This window comes from Hypanus sabinus, chromosome 28 (assembly GCF_030144855.1).
Source record: "Hypanus sabinus isolate sHypSab1 chromosome 28, sHypSab1.hap1, whole genome shotgun sequence".
In the NCBI taxonomy this organism is placed as follows: domain Eukaryota; kingdom Metazoa; phylum Chordata; class Chondrichthyes; order Myliobatiformes; family Dasyatidae; genus Hypanus; species Hypanus sabinus.
The window spans coordinates 17,391,840-17,408,246 of record NC_082733.1 but is presented as its reverse complement, the minus strand read 5'-3'; the positions used below and the strand labels follow the sequence as shown (position 1 = coordinate 17,408,246).

Sequence of the window (16,407 nt, the reverse complement as noted above, 5' to 3'; positions counted from 1 at the left end):
GGATGTTGGTCTAATTAATATATGGAGGGACCGTTTCCCTGACAGAAGGGATTACACTCATTATTCTGCCCCCCCCCCCCCAATTCTGTATATACAAGAATAGACTATTTCATAACATTTGGAAAAGATAAACACCTGTGGCATTGGGACAATAGATGTAAGTGACCATGCACCTATATATTTATCTAATAAAAACACAATGCTGGCAGAACTCAGCAGGCCAGACAGCATCTATGGGAGGAGGTAGTGACGATGTTATATATATTTATCTGTTGATTTTGACCTACAACCAAAGAATACTATTTGGAAATTAAATTCAAGACTACTCAATGATCCCTATTTTAAGGAACAAATTAAAGAAGTTGGTCTTTACTTAAAATTCAATGATAATGGAGAGGTTTCACCTTCCATTCTATGGAATACTCTGAAGGCTGTCTTAAGAGGGAAAATTATAGCGATATCTTCATCTAAGAGAAAGAAAAGGAATAAAACATTAGAGGAATTACAAAATAAGTTGAAGGAACTAGAAAAGAAACACAAATTGAGTTTGGCACAGGATGCATTAGAGGAAATTGAAATTAGGGAAAATCTAATGTTTCTGAAACACAGACACTATGAAAGTGAAACAACAACCCACACAAAATGCTGGTAGAACACAGCAGGCTAGGCAGCATCTATAGGGAGAAGCAATGTCGACGTTTCGGGCTGAGACCCTTCGTCAGGACTAACCGAAAGGAAAGGTGGTAAGAGATTTGAAAGTAGAGTGGGGAGGGGGAAATGCGAAATGATAGGAGTAGACTGGAGTGGGTGGGATGAAGCTAAGAGCTGGAAAGGTGATTGGCGAAACTGATACAGAGCTGGAGAAAGGAAAGGATCATGGGACGGGAGGCCACAGGAGAAAGAAAAGGGGGGGGGGAGCACCAGAGGGAGATGGAGAACAGGCAAACAACTAAATATGTCAGGGATGGGGTAAGAAGGGGAGGAGGGGCATTAATGGAAGTTAGAGAAGTCAATTTCCTCGTGTTTACACTATGAAAGTGGATCTAAATCTATGAAAATACTGGCATGAAAACGGGGGGGGGGCGGTGGAGATAGCAAAAAATACAATTCTTAGAATTAGTGAACCAAGAACAAAAGTGATTTAAAAAAAATAAGCTAAGTGAAATTCAAGAAGCTTTTGAAGTGTTTTACAGAACTCTATATTCCAAAGTTCCGGGGGAAGAATAACCCAAATTGACACCTTCCTGAATTCTCTAGAGGTACTTACTTTAAGCGAAGAACAAAGTAGAACGATGACTGCTGACATAACTGAAGTTAAGCTAAAAGCTGCAATTAGTAGGCTTAAATTAAGCAAGTCACCAGGATCAGATGGATATATGGCGGAATGGTATAAAGAATTTAAAAATGAATTAATTCCTGTTTTACTCCCCACACTGAACTGGGCTCTTTTTTAAAAAAAAAGGCACAAATGCCACCCAGCTGGAAGGGGGCGATAATCTCAGTTATACCGAAAGATGTCAAGGATAAAATGGAATGTGGGTCATTTAGACTGATATCTGTTCTGAATGCAGATTACAGATTATTTATCTCCATCATGGCCAAACGATTAGAAGAGTTTCTACCCACACTGATACATAATGATCAGAGGAGTTTTATACAACTACGCCAAACACAAGACAATATACGAAGGACACTTCACATTATGGACCATATCCAAAAAAAAACTGAAGCAATAGTGATAAGCACGGACGCTGAAAAGGCATTTGATTTGGTTAATTGGAATTTTCTTTACAGTGTTTTACGTAGATTTGGTTTACATGACAGTTATTAAGACTATAATAGGTACTATATGACAATCCTACTGCTAGGATTAAAATCAATGGATATTTATCAAATAGTTTTACCCTAGAAAGGGGCACGAGACAGGGTTGTGCATGGTCACCGCTACTCTTCGCATTTTATCTGGAACCACTAACTCAATACCAGACAAAGTGAAGATATCAGGGGAATTACTATTAAAGGGACAGAGCATAAATTGGCCTGTTACGCAGATGACATTTTGGTCTATCTAGAGCAACCAACATACTCTTTACTTAATTGAAGCAATCCTTTGAACAATATGGTTAATTATCAGGATACAAGATCAACATAGATCAAACCTAATTACTTTCATATAACTATAGTCCTCCAAGAGAAATTGAAAGTAGATATCCCTGGGCATGGTAAACAGCCTTTCAAATATTTGGGCATCATTATGCCAAAAGATTTGGCAAAATTATCAACGTAATTATCCACCTATAAATGGAAAAAATTAAGGAAGATCTAATAAGATGGAACCTAATTCCTTTTTTTAGTCTCAGTTCAAGGATTGAATCCATTAAAATGAATATATTGCCCAGAATATTATATCTCTTTCAGACCCTACCAATAGAGATTAACCAAAATCAATTCAATGAATGGAACAAGATGTTATCAAGATGTATATGGCAAGGTAAAAGGCCTAGAGTTTGTATCAAAGCTTTGCAGTTAGCCAATGAAAAGGGGGGATGGGGCCTACCTTCTCTTAAGATTATTATTTTGCAGCACAGTTGAGAGTGGTGATATGTTGGTGCAACCCATCATCTGACACTCAATGGAAAAACATTGAAGAGGGGATACTTCTCATCCCCATACAGGCAATTTTGGCTGATGACAACCTACAAAATTGCATAAATACTGTTGATAACCCATGGGTGAAATGGACTCTTAAAATATGGAAAACTATAAAAGAATATAAACTAGAGGGAGATATTGTATAAGGGTTTGTCAAATCTTAAAACATATTTGACTTCATAAATTAAAAGATTGGAGCAGGAAGGAAGGATAATATCTGAGGAAGAATGGACAATAATATGGAGTTATCAATGGAAGTGTACCAGTTTACAGCAATGGAGGGAGTTTGGATGGAAAAACTTGATAAGATATTTTATTACACCCTTTCAAAAATCCCATTATCATAGTAACCTCCCTATTTGCTGGAGAAATTGGGGAAATCAAAATGCAAACCATTACCATATTTTCTGGGATTGCCCCATTATCAACGACTATTGGAATGACCTACAAGACATTTTTAAATGTGAAATACCCTTAGAAAGTAAGATCATATATTTTGGGTATATACCTCAAGAATGGTTGAAAAGAGATAAATATTTAATGAATGTACTGCTAGTGGCTGGTAAAAAGAGTCTTACCAGGAAATGATTATCACAGGGGAGCCCGACCTTAAAACGATAGATGGAAATTACAATGGACATTTACAAAATGGAGAAGATAACAGCATCTGTTAATCATAAGCTGGAACAATTTGATTCATACTGGGGAAAATGGTTTAACTACATGACTCATAGGCCTGATTTTATTCTCACAAATCAATGAATATGTTGTTTTTTAAAAAAAAAGATCACTCCCTAATTGTACATAGTTTTCTTCTTTTGCTTGTTCTTTCTTTCCTCTTTTCTGTAAGTGTATACCTCAGATAAGTATTATCTGGAGACTTGTGGCATATATGACTATATGATATTTATGTACAATATCTGAAATACATCCTATGGAAATGTTTGTTTGATGATGAACTTCAATAAAAAATAAATTACAAAAAAAACAGGAAGGCTAATTTTGGGGGAATTGAGTTGGATCTAGCAGAGGTTGATTGAGCTGGTTTGAAGAGTAAGGAACAAATAGCAAGCATGAGGCTTTTATGAGTGTGATCAAAATTTTAGGGGCAGTGTGCTCCTGTTGGGGTTAAGAGTAAACCTGGCAACTTTCGCTAATAAAATATTTTGAGGTTCTGTTGCATACATTAAAAAGAAACCATACATTAGCTTTAGAAGGGTGAGGATGAGTGGATCCCTTTAACTTCATATAAAAAAAAGATAAGACTGAGGCTGTTTAAACTAAGGCTTCGGTCAGGACTTCTCCCTGAGACTCTACTGTTCAACAAATAAACTGTGGTTCATTTTAATACACTGGAGTACTAGGATGCCCAAGATTTGGAGTGGGAGAACACTAGGGAAGATAATTGGACCTCTGCATCTACTCCTTTTGTCTGGTTATGATAGGACAAAATTAAGGACCTCACTTGAGTTACAGAAAGAAAATATTTGAAGAGGATATAAAGGCTGCAAATATTGAACTGTGCATGCCTTGCAACTTGATCACACCTGAAAGAGCACTGGAAAATTTTCCGTCTTTATTCCTGTCAAGGCATTGTTTACAATCTTGTCAAGGCACTTTCATGTCTCTAAACATAAGATTTGACTCTTAATCAGTCTAGCACTGAGCCCCAGTTTCTGTTGGGTCTTGAACCCACAGCTTTCTGGCCTGCTTGCATTTATCCTATATATACCCCTCATTATTCTGTATAGCTCTGTCAAATCTCCCCACAAACTTCTCTGAACCAAGGAATAAAGTCATAACCTATTCAATCTTTCCTCATAACTCAGGTCCTCCAGTCCCACCAGCATTCTTGTAAATTTTCTCTATACTCTTTGTACCTTATTTACATCTTTCCTGTAGGTAGTGATTAAAACTACACGCAATACTCAAATTAAGCCTCACCAATGTCTTAGCTGTTTGATTATGACACAGACAACTGTTCTGTGGGCCATCGTGCCACTGAATGATCTCGGGTAAGAGATTAAAACAAATATTCCCACTAGCAGGGAATACTGTTATCATTAATAATGAAGAGTGAAACCAGCTGAAGGGTCTGCATGGTGATGGAGTCCCAAGTAACTCATGTCCAGTCTTCCTAACCTTTAACTTCTAGCTGGGTATACACAGCTAAATGTTCTCATGTATCAGGAGCATAAATGCAACATTCCTGGCCAAGTACCATCTTTCCCAGCCAACCAAAACTTGAGTGCTAGTTGATTTTATTTTTAAAAAAACCACTGTACCAGTTGGCAACATTTCAGCAGTAATGTTACTGATGGCCTGGTTCATGTTATGTAGTGCTAAGGCGGTATCATTAGCCAATTTCTCCAGCATTGAGGCTATCTTGGTGCTCTCACAAGCCAGTCTGGCAGGTCACCAGAACAGAGGTTCTATTATCTAGGAACACTCAGTTTCACTAATGGTCCTTTGATGGCCCCATAAAGTGAAATGTAGAGAGCATAAGCAGATGGTATTAGAGGTGTAATACTCTGCAGCCAGCACCATCTTCAAGTACCTGTTGACTTGATCCTTAAAGAATTTGTGCAACATGCTTTCACTCATAATATGGGTGTCCATTTGTTTTACCAAAGAGACAGGCAAGCACATGGGATGTCCCAGTACTAGCTCGTGTGCAATTGGTTTGGAGTACAGCGCATTGTCGTGAGGGCCATTCAAAGCGCCTCTGGCCACCTTGGCTCAGTCTCATTGATTATATTACTCACCTTCATTTCAGGGCCCCGATCTATCATTTAGCTTAGCTGACTTTAGCTGTCCTATTAGATTGTGGGTGGTAAAGACAAGTGAAATGATGCTTACACTACAAGACTTCTTGACTCTTTAAACAATAGACAGTAGGTGCAGGAGTAGGCCATTCAGCCCTTCTAGCCAGCACCGCCACTCACTGTGATAATGGCTGATCATACACAATCAGTACCCCGTTCCTGCCCTCTCCCCATATCCCTTGACCCCACTATCTATAAGAGCTCTATCTAACTCTCTCTCGAATGCATCCAGAGACTTGGCCTCCACTGCCTTCTGGGACAGAGCATTCCACATATCCACCACTCTCTGGGTGAGAAAGTTTTTCCGCATCTCTGTTCTAAATGGCTACCTCTTATTCTTAAAATGTGGCCTCTAGTTCTGGACTCACCTATCAACGGGAACATGCTTCCTGCCTCCAGCGTGTCCAATCCCTTAATAATATTATATGCTTCGATCAGATCCCCTCTCATCCTTCTAAATTCCAGTGTTTACCTGCAGAGTGAGAACTGTTGTTACTTGAGATTTTCTCAGGGATCCCAAACCTAAGAGTAAATTCTCATAATCAAAGACTTAGCAGGTTATAGTGTAGCATCACTTTCAGGAGCTTGAGCCCCTGTCTATGGAGATATCAAAACAAGTGCATAGTCACAACCTAATCATTTAGGTGACTGCATGAAGTTCATTGGGTTATGTAGAAATGAAATCCAGGAGGATGGCCTGGTAGCAACAGACTCTGCAGTGTCTTTTGGGACTGTCTCCAGCAAATTATGCAGTTGCAGCTACTTGCTATGGTTGTGAATCTCTCATTTTTGATTATACTCATTTTCCTTTTTATGGTCTGCATAAGTGTACTTGAGTTTATAAAGTCTGTTTAGCCAGTGATGCATCATGCTGTAATTTTACTAGTTCATCAAAGAATTCAGAAAGTATTGGCATCTTGATCACATTGGGGTACCTTGTGGCTATAAAGATCTACTCTGCTGCCGTGGGAAAGATGTCAGATTGTTTGTGCCCTCTTGTTTTCTCATCGTTCTGGTTAGTGTGAGCTGCATAGGTTATACCAACAATTGCAGTAGATTATAGAAAAGAACCACAGTAATATAGCAGTTAGATTGAAGCTGCTACATTCTGGGGTATTTTAGAGTTCAGTTCCTGCTCTGCCTGTAAAGAGTTTGTACATTCTCTCTGTGAGCACGTGGTGCTCTGATTTTTCTCCCACACTGTAAAAGACATGCTAGTTAGTAGGTTAATTGTTCATTGTAAATTGTCCCATGGTTAGGCTAGTTTTAATTGGTGGGTTGCTGGGCAGTGCAGCTCGTTGGCCTGGAAGGGCCATTTCCTCGAAATAAAATGACCATTTCCGATTTCATATTTGCATTGAACAAGCACAGGCCACACTATTCTTCTCACTTTCATTTCTCTTACAACATGTCTGCAGACACTCACTTGATCCATTCCACTCATACTAACATTCTTGGGACAGGGGACTTCCATGCTACCATTCATGCACAATCAGTATGCACTTTTTTAAAACCACACACTTACTGTGTGGGCAAGTTCTTCCCGAGCTCCTCCAGACTCTGACCCGGACTGGGCCACCCTCCTTTTAACACTGCAGCTTTCCTATGTCGGCGACTAAGGTGATGGAGCACCTTGACTACTCCACACAGGAGGAAATGTGTGTTCCAGCAGCAGACTCAATCCCTTGCTCAGATGTGAGCTGCCTAGGATTTGGGACTGATCAGCTACTGGGACTGAATTCATTACTCCCATATACTGAAGTCAGGAGTTAGCCATCTTGCTGCAACCTCCAAGTAACTGTTGTCTCTGATTAACTGGACTCTGAAAGCCTGCACTCATTCCTCAATCATACTTTATTTTACTTGTGCACAAGGAGAACAACGTAGCCCCTATCACCCACACTGTTCTGAAGTCTAAATAGAGAAATGCCATTTTTATACAGAATTGGCTGGCAGTTACAGATATTGGCCATTTGGTAAACTGCTTATTGCTGAATTCTTTACTTGTAAGATCAATCAACATACACAATATAGGTGCTAAAAGTCAAGAGATACTACAAGGTAACATCTGATGATAATTTGAAGTTGGCAAAGTGATTGCCACTTAGTTCGGGTTTGTGTGTGTTTTGCATCTTTCTGTTATAATATTCTCATCTGCAGCAAGTCAGAATGACTCTGGATATCTGCTCAGCAAAGGGAGGCTATACTCTTCAAAGAATTTTCTTGCCTCTGCAGTCTGCAATCTGTCCTTGCCTGGACATTGTTAACCCTGGCCTTGCCTCAATTTCGACACTTCCTTTGGAACCTTGTCAGAGGCCTTGCTAAAGTTCATGTAGACAATATCCAGGTAGACAATACCTTCCAATAACTTGCCCACAACTGACATCAGGCTCACCAGCCCAGGCCAAATAGAAACGTCAAAACACAAAGACTTTTCCAAATGAAAAGTTTGATTGTAAGCATTAATCAACAATAAGTGCATGTAGACAAATTAGTGTGAATTGGAAGAGTTATAACAAATCACTACATCAGTCAATTATTTTAAGGCATTATTTTGCCACCTCCTCCCCTCTTAAATTTAGGAATCATGTGTCAGTTTCTTTTTGGTTCTTTTGACTACTATCTGATTATCTTTGTAATACTGTACTATGCAATAATGGGGCCTGTAGTTTTAATTCTGTAATTTGCTTAAAACTTGTGATCCAACCATCCTTTGACACTTTCCCTCTACCTTACAGAAAGTTTATTGGACATTGGACATTCAGAACATATGGGAAGTCAGCAAGGAGATATTGATGATTATGAAGAAAATTCTTTTGATTACACAGGTGGGAGAAAAGCTCCTGATGACACTTCAGATTCAATAAAAATGTCTGATGAAGAAAGTATAAAAGATATGTACTTTAATTTTGAAAAAGAAGCTGAACGATATGGAATGGACTTAAAACCATAACTGAAGTGAAGCCAAAAATTAAACTGATCCTGTGCTTTGACCATTGTTAATTGTGCATAGCTTTTTATTAATGCTGCAGTTGCAGATTTTAAATTACATTCCAATTTTAAGCCTATGTTCACAAAAACATTGTAATGTGAATCCATTTACAAGTTACTAATCTCAGGGTTCTGTGATTTTTTTTAAAGATGGTCTATTGTGGACCAAAGCAGATGACTACTACCAAAATTGTTGGTCTTTACTGTGTAAAATGTAACTTGGGTTCTGTACATATACATACACACACAAATACAGATTCATTTATTTATCAAATGTACATCAAACCATACAGTGAAATGCACTGTTTGCATTAACAACCAACACAACCTAAGGATTTGCTGGGGACAGCCCGCAATACACATATACGTTTACACAGTAATTCATTGAATTACATTGTGGAGTGGCTTTTGTGGATTTATTTTCTTACTGGACTATATAATCATCTACAATAGCAATAAAATAACAAATCTGTTTAAAGTTGCTTGTGTGAAATGTTTATTTGCACAATGACTTAACCATTGAATTTGATTTGAAGAAAATATCAGCAAGGATGGACCTGAATTAATAAGCAAGGAGGGTGTATTAATGTGAGGAAAAAGTGAACTGCTAATAGATCACTGTATTTGCCAACCTTCACTGTTCCAGAAGTATTCTGGAGGTGTGTAGTGTACGTTAGTCTCAATAGACTGCGGATTTGCGCCTTGGAAAGTTTCCAGGGCGCAAGCCTGGGCGAGGTTCTTTTTTTGTGGAAGACCGGCAGTTGCCCAAGCACGAGTCTCCCCTCTCCACGCCACCGATGTTGTCCAAGGGAAGGGCATCAGGACCCATACAGCTTGGCACCGTCGCAGAGCATTGTGTGGTTAAGTGCCTTGCTCAAGGACACACACATAGCCTCAGCCAAGGTTCGAACTACCGACCTTCAGATCACTAGGCAAGCGCCTTAATCACTTGGCCACGTGCCAACACATAGCATAGGTAATTATTGGTTTTAGTGCAGCCAGCCTTAAACACCTTGTACCATGTTTAAATGTGGGAAGTTTGTGACCTCATTTATCACTAAGTTTAAAGCAGCTGATGCTCCATACTATTATGTAAGACACCTGATAATTCCTTTATTCCTAGCTCTAAACTTGAATCTTCCTCTGGTTTCTCCCTCTGCAAATGCATCCGTCCATGGCCCAATTATCTGTCCCCTCATCCCCATCTTCAACCTGCCGACTATGTAACTATCTTGTTTAGATCCGAGGTTAACTGTCTGTAGCCTCCTTACAATATCATTCAGATCTGCTGTCATAATCTCCTTAAATACATAATATCCTCTCTTGTAGGTAGAGGTGGTTATGCATTTAAGCAGATTAAGTTTCCATTTTTTTTTTCAACTTTAAGCAACACGTACAATACGCTGGAGGAACTCAGCAGGTTGGGCAGTATCCATGGAAATGTGCAGTCAACTTTTCGGGCCGAGGCCCTTCATTAGGACTCAGCCCGAAATGTTGACTGCTCGTTTCCACGGATGCTGCCCGACCTGCTGAGTTCCTCCAGTGTGTTGTACATGTTGCTTTGACCACAGCATCCGCAGCGTACTTTGTGTTTTCAACTTTAAGGTGTTAGTGGTTTAAATTCCAAGAATTTCTATAATCTGATTACCTCCCTTGCCAAATGAATGACTTTGAGCAAAGTTGTTTTGGTATTCATGATGGCGCTTTTCCCCCAGCACTGTCTTTCAGTTGTCAGCCATTGTCGACCACATCACCATCCTCTTTCCTGAATTAAAGAATCCTTAGAATAGTCTGTTACTTACTGGTTCTCCTGCTGCTTATGGATTTGGTCATAAAGAGGTACGGCACAAAAACAGGCCCTTTGGCCCATCTAGTCCAAGTCAAAACCATTAAACTGCCTACTTCCAACAACCTGCTCTGGGACCATATCCCTGCTATCCATGTGCCTATCTAAGCTACTCTTAAACGTTGAAATGGAGCTCACGTGATCACTTTTGCTTGCAGTTAATTTCACACTCGCTCAAGCCCCGAGTGAAGAAGTTTCCCCTCGTGTTCCCCTAAACTTCTCACTTTCCACTTTTCACCCTTGTGTTATGATCCCACCCAACCTCAGTGGAAAAAGCCTGCTTGCATCTACTCTATACCCTTCATAATTTTGTTTACCTCTATTGAATCTCACAATCTTCTATGTTCTAAAGAAAGTCACAAGCTATTCAATCTCTCCTTATAACTGTGGTCCTCCAGATCTAGCAAGATTCTTGTAAATTTTTTCTGCACTCTTTCAACCTTCTTTACATCTTTCTTGTAGGTAGGTGACCTAAACTGCACAGAATACTCCAAATCAGGTCTCTCCAACATCTTGTATAACTTCAACATAACACCCCATTTCCTGTACTCAATACATTAATAAGGCCAATGTGCCAGAAGTTTTCTTTATGACCCTATCTACCTGTGGTGCCACTTTTGCTGAATTGTGCACCTGTATTCCCAGATCCATTTTGTTCTACCACACTCCTCAGTATCCTGCCATTCACTGTGTTAAGACCTACTCTGGATGGTCCTACTGAAGTGCAAAAATCTCACTTGTCTGCATTAAGTTCCATCTACCATTTTTCAGCCCATTTTTCCAATTGGTCCAGATCCTTCTGCAAGCCTTGATGGCCTTCCTCACTGTCCGCTAAACATCCAATCTTGGTGGCATCCACAAAATTGCATTTATAAGACTGTTGGACATGGGAGAAGAATTAGGCCATTCAGCCCATCGAGTCTGCTCCTCAGTTCCATCGTGGCTGATCCCAGATTCCACTCAACCCCATATACCTGCATTGCCATTTTCTTTGATGCCCTGACAGATCAGGAAACAATCAACTTCCGCCTTAAGTATACCATAGACTCCACCACAGTCTGTGGCAGAACATTCCACAGATTCTCGATTCTGTGGCTTAAAAAAAAGTTCTAAAAGGTTGCCCCTCAGTTTTGAGGCTGTGCTCTCTAATTCTAGATACCCCCACCATAGGAACCACCCTCTCCACATCCACCCTATTTGGTCCTTCCAATCTTCAGTAATGTGATCGAATGTTGAAAGAACTAGAGGCTAGCACCTGTCTAAGCAGTGCACGCAAAATGGAGGAACTCAGCAGGCCAGGTAGCATCTATAGGAAAAAAAAAGAGTACAGTCAACAATTCAGGCCAAAACCCAAAAGCAAGTCCTGCCAAAGGGTTTTGCCATGGAACGCCGATGCTGCCTGGCCTGCTGAGTTCCTCCAGCATTTTGTGTGTGTGGCTTGGATTTCCAACATCTGCAGATTTTCTCTTGCTTGTGACTGGCCGGTATCGATTTTGCTCCCCCCTCCACCCCTCCCCTTTTCCTCCTGTCCGTCTGGAATATAAAACAACACAGGAACAGGCCCCTCAGCCCTTGTTGTGCCAAACCAGCTAAAAAGTAAATCAAAGCCACTCAAAAACTAATCCCTCCCACCTATACAATGTCAAAAGCTTTCTATCTTCCTCGTATACATGTGCCTATCTAAATGGCTCTTAAAAACATCTAATATCACATTCCAAGCATCCACCACTCAGAGGGAAAAGACTTAAGCCTCACATCCCCTTTGAACCTACTCCATCTCCCCTTCAAATGCATCCCCTCTGATATTAGCATTTCTACCCTGGGAAAAAGATACTCCCCGTGTACTCTGTCTTTCATAATCTTGTAAACCTCAGTCAGATCTCCACAGTTCCAAAGAAAACAACCCCAAGTTATTATGGGTCTTTGCTTTTGCTTCTATTTTCTGCATGTTGCTCTCTAGCAAATTATTCAATAACATGTTTATTTCTATATGTAAACAAGTTTCATTTTACTAACTCTTCTGATCTGATCCCCCCACTATTCCTAATTGTCATCTCTCAAACTTAATGTCACGTCAGTTTTTGAGCCGAAGTTCGAGTACCTAGCTCTCTGAGCCAAATTGTCCACAATGCCACTGATTGGAAATGTATTTTGAACTTTGGACCTCATACTTGTACTTCACTGAGATTCATTTCCACCTCATTAGCATTGAATCTGTTCTGCTTCAACTCTCCTCACTGAATAAAAAGAACAGTATTAATCATTGGTTCTGTATTTTTTAATGCAAATGCACTCATCATGGTCTCTACTCATTCCACTTTTCATAGCCTAAAAGTCTGCTTGTAACCCAGCCAATATCATGTCCTTTACTGACTTTTGTACCCCCCAACATCCTGTAGTGTTTCCAGCTTTAAAATACCCATCCTTTGTTTTTAGCTTGTAATATTGGATGATAAAGCTTCATTCCCTCAGCTTTCTGATACATTAAAATATATTAATGTGTCACATTACTTGATCTTCACTAATATGGTTCTGCATGATTTGTGTGAAGTGCCTGGGGAAGTTCTGCTCGTAGATGGTTTCTTTTAAGGATGCTGTGCAAATGAAGATATGTAAAAGGGAGAACATAGAACAGTACAGCACAGGAACAGGCCCTTCAGCCCTCAGTGTTGTGCTGTACCAGCTAAAATGCAACTCAAAGCACCCAACACTAATCCCTGCTACCTACACCATATCCATATCCCTCCTTCCTTACCATCATGTGCCTATCTAAACATCTCTTCAAAGCCTCTGATATATTTGCCTCTACCACCATACCAGGCATCCATACTCTCTGAATAAAAAAAACCTTCCCCCTTGTATCCTTTTTAAACTAGCCTTTCAGACCTCCAATGCATGCCCTCTGGTTTCAGTCATTTGGACAATGAAACAGTGGGTGAGATGGTTAGTGTGGAAAGGTGATATTTGGATTGTTAATCTAATAGGCACTAAGTTCTACATTATTACAGAACTTGATACGCCATTTGTGTACAAACACAGCTTCCTGTACATTCTTGTCTTGATGTTGGAAGCCAGCTTCCTAAATTTTATTTCTAATTGCTCCACTCAAGCAATTGAGCATGACCCACCCTCAGACAGCTTAATGTTTTCTGTGAGGAGTAATAAGAATATATAAACACCCACAGGGCTTAAGAACACAGAGAACATGGAGGATCCAACAGCAGAGAAATGACAAAGGAAAAGAAAGGAATACAAAGAAAGCAGAAACTAAAAAAAAACACCAAGATTGTGTAAAATACTGAAAACAAAAGTGACTGCAGATGCTATGATTTGAAACAAAATCAGAACACTAGAAAATCTTAGCTGGTCATATAGAATCCATAGAGGCAAAAAGGTGTATGCAGGACTCAGAGGAAAGATTGCCAGTGTTTAACAGTACGGTGGATGGGGGTGGGGGCTTGGTGAGATAGAGTCTGATAGTGATAGGTTCATCAAAATAGGAAGAGGATGGTGGACAGATAGAACCAGGTGAAGGAAGGGTATAGGAAAGGGAGAAGAAAATGAATAGGCAAGTGTGTGTGGGGATTGGGGGTGTGAGGGGAAGAAATTGCTATTTGCTCTGTTCATAACATTGAATGAAAAGGTGACTTTTATGGAGCACTTGAACTGTGTCTGCAATTTCCCTATGTGCTTCTGGTTGCACAACATTTTAACTCTCCTTATGACTCCCACGGCGATCTTTCTGCTCTTGGCCTTCTGCATTGCTATGGAGAAGCTAAATACAAATTGGAAAAATAATCACAGATTCTTTTGGGTGGTTTATGTACCAAAGGAATCAGGATTGAATTTGTTTCCTGTTCTCTCAGTCCTGATGTAGCGTCTCAATCAGCTTTCACTTTTGACTCCACAGATGTTGCTTGACCCACCGAGTTTTTCCATTTCATTCATCTTTTTATACTTCATTTTTTTCATATGAACAATAATTTGTAAGGAATCTCAAGGGCATGACTAAAGCTTTGAACAAGTACATTAAGGGAGATGGTAACAGGAACTTTTAAAAAACATGTAACTAGTAATCTGAAATTACAGCCTTGTGGACTACCTTGTTTTGAGACTGAAAAACAAAACATCAAAGGACCTGTGAAGAGAACTCATGCTAAGTACAGTACAAAATGAGACCTGATAATTTAGCTCCAGAAACTCAAGGTGAGAAGACTATATTGTACAGTTTATCCTATTTGATTGGAATGTTGTCAATGTAAACTGCTTAAAAGAAAGAGAGTCTAAGAATGTTATTGGTAGAGATCTATTAATAAGATGAGTGTGACTTCAGTCACCTTCCTTAACAGTAACAGGAAAGTCAAAGGCAGCAGATAAATGGGAGTGCCAGTGACTGCAGGTCACATGCCATCTTTGGAAATGCATTGATATGTTCAGGGTCATTGGGTCAAAATACTGGAGCATCTTACTAAATGGAATTGTAGGGATTCTATTACCACGAAGGCTGCAATGATTTAAGCCACCAGCTCACCGCCACCTGCCCTGGACAATCATGACTGCACCCAGAGAATGAACAACTAGGCAGTGATTTGAGAGCTAGCGGAGATGCAGATAAATCAGGTTAGTTGAGTCTGATGAAAGTGCTGATTAAATGACCGTGGATGGAGACAAGAGAGATTGCAGATGCTGGAATCTGGAGCAACAAAGATGCAAGAAAACAAAACAGGTCAGACAGCATCCATGAGAGGAAATGGATAATAGATGTGTTTGGTCAAGGGCCTTCTCCTGGACTATAAATATAGTTTATGGACTTCCTGGAAGTATTAAAGAATATGGCATACAAGGTTCATTGAGTGGGTAAGGTATACAAAATATGGGAGCTACAATATTAACGTTTGGTTACATTTCACTGACATTCTACGTTTATTTCTGAGTAGGTGTGATACATTGGTGTCAGAGATACAACAACAGAGAAACCAGGACTGAAGGAATTATGAGTCAAGGGTACACTATATATGACTTTGGTCATAGAAGATTAAAAGATTATCTAACTGAGGCGCTTAACTAATGATTTTCTTTGGCGAGGAAGTACAGAGCGAAGGAGCAATACATTTTAATCTAAGTTTCGGTATTCAAAGCTAGTGTCAATGGAAATCTAAACACTTAACTCAAAATGTGTTGAGGTTAGGTTAATTAGAATATTTTAAATACATATATATTTGGATAATGTTAATGGTTACAAAATGAAAGAAAACAGTGAACTATTTGAATGATGGAAAGGAAATGAAAAGCTGAATCGTCCTATAGTAAAATAGGTTAATAACAAAACCCATTGATTTATGAAGCAAAGTTAGGATACTAATGTGTCCCTGCCGTATAGACCCCAGGTAAGTCAGAGCCACTGTTCTTGGAAGAAAAATTTCCCTTTCACCCCAGCCCCTGTATCTTTCTATATCTCTCTCTATTTGTCTCTCAATATCTGTATCTCTAACTACCTCTCCATGCACGGCTTTATTATCTCCCTCCCACGACCCATCCCCCACCTGCCTTTTTTTTTGTATTTGCACAGATTGTCTTTTCGCATTGATTGTTCACCTTTGTAGTTTATCTTTGAGTGTATTATATTTCTTTGTTCAGCTGCGAATGACTGCAAGTAAATGAAACTCACTGTAGTATATGGTCCACTTACAGTACTGTGCAAAAGTATATAGAGCTAAGCTGCCTAAGACTTTTCACAGTACTGCATATTGTGTCTTTCCAGTTACCAAATAGCACTTAATATTACTGAGCTAATACAAAGCTAAGTACATAGAACACTGTACAGCTCTGGAACCAGTCCTTTGGCCCACAATGTTGTGCCAAGTTCGCTGAAAAGCAGATCAAAAACACCCAAACACTAAACCCTCCTACCTACACAATATTCCTGTCCCTCCATCTTCCTTACATCATGTGTCTATCCAAAGTTTCTAATATCTATGCCTCCACCACCATACCAGGCAGCACATTCCAGGCATCCACAGCTCTCTGAGTAAAAAAGCTTACCCCTCACATCCCCTTTGAACCCACTCCCTCTCACCTTCATGTCAAGTCGCC

At 39.8% G+C, this 16,407-nt stretch overlaps 1 protein-coding gene across 3 annotated transcripts in view; it reads left to right on the top strand.

Annotated features, from left to right (window-relative positions):
- Positions 1-8,946, top strand: part of znf710a (zinc finger protein 710a) — a 70,854-nt gene extending 61,908 nt beyond the window's left edge. For all 3 annotated transcript variants that reach the window (XM_059952669.1, XM_059952670.1, XM_059952671.1), the window contains one exon: positions 8,216-8,946. In XM_059952669.1, the coding sequence (XP_059808652.1) occupies positions 8,216-8,430 (215 nt within the window). In that variant the 3' untranslated portion in view covers positions 8,431-8,946. The remainder of the gene's footprint in view (positions 1-8,215) is intronic.
- The last annotated feature ends 7,461 nt before the right edge of the window (positions 8,947-16,407 follow it).